At 64.5% G+C, this 3,564-nt stretch overlaps 1 protein-coding gene across 1 annotated transcript; it reads left to right on the top strand.

Annotated features, from left to right (window-relative positions):
* The first annotated feature begins 1,595 nt into the window (after positions 1-1,595).
* Positions 1,596-2,335, top strand: EFHD2 (EF-hand domain family member D2). The gene is made up of 3 exons (XM_019474716.1): positions 1,596-1,739; positions 1,893-2,027; positions 2,201-2,335. Exons 1-3 carry the CDS (start codon positions 1,626-1,628, stop codon positions 2,333-2,335), a joined length of 384 nt encoding a protein of 127 aa, XP_019330261.1. The 5' UTR covers positions 1,596-1,625.
* Positions 2,336-3,564: the final 1,229 nt, after the last annotated feature.

Genomic DNA, 3,564 nt, shown 5'->3' with positions numbered 1-3,564 from the left:
CGTGGAAGGGTTTTTGCTCTCTACAGGGGAGATGTTGCCCTTTGGGAGCTTCCCCAGGAGAAGCAGAGGGATGCCTGCATCCCTGAAAATCAGAGAGGAGGGGAGTAAGAGCGAGGAAGCGCCCTGCAGTTGGGGGATGGCTTGCATGGGTTGAGGCGGCAGGGCCACGCTGGCAAACGTGCCCCTTGCAGAGAAACTCTCAGTGTGAGGGGTCTCGGAGGCAGAAAGCACTGTGAGGTCTGCTCCCCCAGCCTGGCTCCCAGGGTGACAGCGGCGGTGGCGGCAGGCAGCGGTGAGCAGGGCTGGTGCGAGCAGCCCTGTTTCAGGGCCCCCGGCAGCGTGGGAGAGCAGGAAGGCGCTGCTTGCGACACGGACAGAGCAGACCACAGCAGAGAAGGTACAAATGAGTCATGGACCTGCAGCGCGGCGAGCGTGGCGCTCTGCGTGGCTGCTGCAGTGCCTGCAGGCACAGAAAAGACAAGCCACAAAAAAAAAAAAAAAGCCCAGTCTCGATGGTTGCAGCTGGGTAGCTGCTCGCCTACTTCTGCTTCACCCCGGGACGTGCCGCAGGGCCTTCCTCTTGCGCCCGCAGTCGTGCCCAGGAAGGGCGGTGGGACGAGGCGACAGCAGCGAGCCTTGTAGGGGCACCACGGGGAGAGCAGCTGCCCGTGCCATGGAGCCATATGAAGCGTGGATCCATGCTGGCTCCCCAGCGAAAGCCCGCTGTGCCGTGCCGAAAGGCTCCGGGGCAGAGGGCGGTGTGCCACCGGCACAGCCCACGGGGCAGCAGGCAGGGCGAGCTGCTGGCTCTGCGCAGGTGGGGCAGTTGGCGGGAGGCCGGGGTGGGATGGTGGCGTGGCCGCAGGCAGGGATCCGAGGAGGGGTGTCCCTGCCAGGGCCGGTAAACGGAGATGCGCCCGGATCTCTCAGCCAAGCCCAGGCGTCTGGCCAAGGGCTGGAGCATGGGCGCCGAGGGGCTCTGGGGAGGCAGGAGCGGTCAGCTAGAGGTGTCGTAGGGAGGAGGAGGTGGCTGCACCAGGTGGGCTCGTGGTCGCCACAGTCAAAGGGGCAGGGGCTGCCGGGAGCACCTGCGTGGTGCCAAACCCCTGGGAGCCGGGCAAGCTGCTGACTCCGCCAAGGGGAAGGTGGGTCGTGACCAAGGGGTGATGGGGGGAGCGGCACCTGGTGGGCTTAGCACCGTGGCCTGTTATCCCTTGTAGCAGCCAAGGGGAGCGTGTGCTCAGGCTCCTGGCCCAGGGAGCCACCAGCAGGTTTGGCAGCATCCCGGGGGGGTCCTCCTGCCAAGTGCCGTGCGGAAGCAGAAACGATCCTGGATGATGCTCCAGGGGGCTGTTAGCGGTTCACCGGCAGCTTCCCGTGGCCTGGCAAGCCGCCCGAGACCGTCGGTGCCCAGGTCCTTGCTGTTCCTTCCTGGCTCCCCTGCCTGCGCCTGCCGCCTCGCTCCCCGGCCAGCGTGGGCACCGGGTGTTGGGCGCACGCAGAGATGCCGGTGCTGGGGTGCCCGGTGCGGGGGGCTGCGTGCGTTCTGAGCCCCACGGTGATTTGACAGGACCGTGCCTTCATCCTGCAGGTACGACGCGGGGAAAGATGGCTTCATTGACCTGATGGAGCTAAAGCTGATGATGGAGAAGCTGGGGGCACCACAGACGCACCTGGGCCTGAAGAACATGATCAAGGAAGTGGACGAAGACCTGGACAGCAAGCTTAGCTTTCGGGAGGTGAGGGGCTGGGGGGCCTCCACACCGGCAGGGAGGTGTCCCCGGCTGCTGCTCGGCTCAGTGCTGGGCTTAGGGTGGTGGTAAGGAGGTGAGCAGGGAGTTGTGGTGGCTTTGCGGTCTCGGGGGAGCTGACGCCAACGTCTCCCCTCACAGTTCCTGCTGATTTTCCGCAAGGCGGCAGCGGGCGAGCTGCAGGAGGACAGCGGGCTGCACGCCCTGGCCCGGCTCTCCGAGATCGACGTCTCCACGGAGGGGGTGAAAGGCGCCAAGAGCTTCTTCGAGGCCAAGGTGAGGCAAGTGCTGGGGCACGAGAGGTCCCGACGCAGGATGGTGATGCACGAGGGTGCTTTGGTGCCGGCTCGCTGGGGATGATGGGTGGGCAGGAGGTGGAGATGTTGGGGTGGGCAGCAGAGCTTGGTGGGGGTCTCGGGGGACCTAGCCAGACGTGCCGCTGTCTGCAGGTGCAAGCCATCCATGATGCCAGCCGCTTCGAGGAGGAGATCAAGGCGGAGCAGGAGGAGAAGAAGAAGCAGGCGGAGGAGCTGAAGCAGAGGAAGGCGGCGTTCAAGGAGTTGCAGTCCACCTTCAAGCAGTGACGGGGCACTGGCGCGGGGCCGGGCAGGACTGGTCTGCGATGCCCGAGCCGTGCGCTGCCTGTGACTCCCCGAAGGCCGGGCTGCCAGTGGGCTCCTGGCCCGGGCTCGGCACAGCGCCCGCCTTGCTGGCAGAGCCCGGTTGGCCCTGGCTCCCCCCCCACCTTGCTGTGGTGTCTGTAGGTGTTGTTCATGCCCCGCTGCGTCCCCAGCATGTCCCCCTGGCCGAGCTGCTCCTTCCCCGAGGGGCAGCGCCACGGGCAGCAGCAGCGCCCTGTCCCCTGCCCACAGCCGTGCCAGGGGTTGCTGCTGCCGAGTCCCAGGGGAGCCGTGCCCGGGACGCCTGTCCTCCGGGGAGCACCTGTCCCCGGGCTGTCGTGTGTTGTGCATGCGCTGTGAGGTTTGCAGGACGGGGACTTGCCCGGGCGGCTGCGGCAGGTGTCGCGGTGGCCACGCCAGCTCGGTGCCCGTCGGCATTGCCGCGTGTGGCTGCCTCACCGCTGCACGCCGTGATGCCCGTGTCGAAAGCCGGGCGTGCTGCGGGTGAGCGTGGCGAGGGCCAAGTGCTGGCAGAGGGGCTCTGTGTGTGTGTGTGTGTGTGTGTGTCTGTGTAGAATGAAAGACAATTCGTGTGATTGAATGAGATAATGATTTATCTCTTGGTAGCAAACTTTATTTTTCAGATCATACTGATGGTACTCAGTATATTGTTGAATGTGCTGAGAGCATAATTACAGGAAGACACGTCCATCATCACTATCATCACTACATTTGTGTGTGTGTGTGTGTGTGTGCGCGCGTATGCCCAGGGTCCGTGTGCGCAGTGCTCGGGGGTGGGAGCCCCCCCCCCACTGGTGTGCAGCCCCCAAGGGGCCAAGCAGCGCTGCACCCACCTGCCTGTGTCTCTCTTTATTTTGGTATAAGACGCACGGAAAGGCAGCTGCTGGCTCGCGAAGCTGTACTATGTTTTTTCGTGTTGTATTCAGCCCAGGAGGGCGAGTGTTGTAGCCACGAGCGGTTCCCGTCGGTCGCTTGAGGCTCCCGTGTTTGTGGGTGCTGTGAAGAGGCACGTCTGTCCCGCAGTGTTCCCCGTGCCGCAGTAAGCGGGGGCGTGTGTTTTGTTTTTTTATTTTAATCCCAAATAAATATTATATTTCGTAAGCGCGCTGGGTGCCTGTGCAGGGGGCCGAGGTGCAGCCGTGGTTCGGTCGTGTCTGCGGCGGGGGCTCGGG

This window comes from Aptenodytes forsteri, unplaced genomic scaffold, assembly GCF_000699145.1.
Source record: "Aptenodytes forsteri isolate BGI_AS27 unplaced genomic scaffold, ASM69914v1 Scaffold61, whole genome shotgun sequence".
NCBI lineage: Eukaryota > Metazoa > Chordata > Aves > Sphenisciformes > Spheniscidae > Aptenodytes > Aptenodytes forsteri.
Note: the sequence above shows the minus strand (reverse complement) of the source record. Positions and strands in the feature narration are given on the sequence as shown.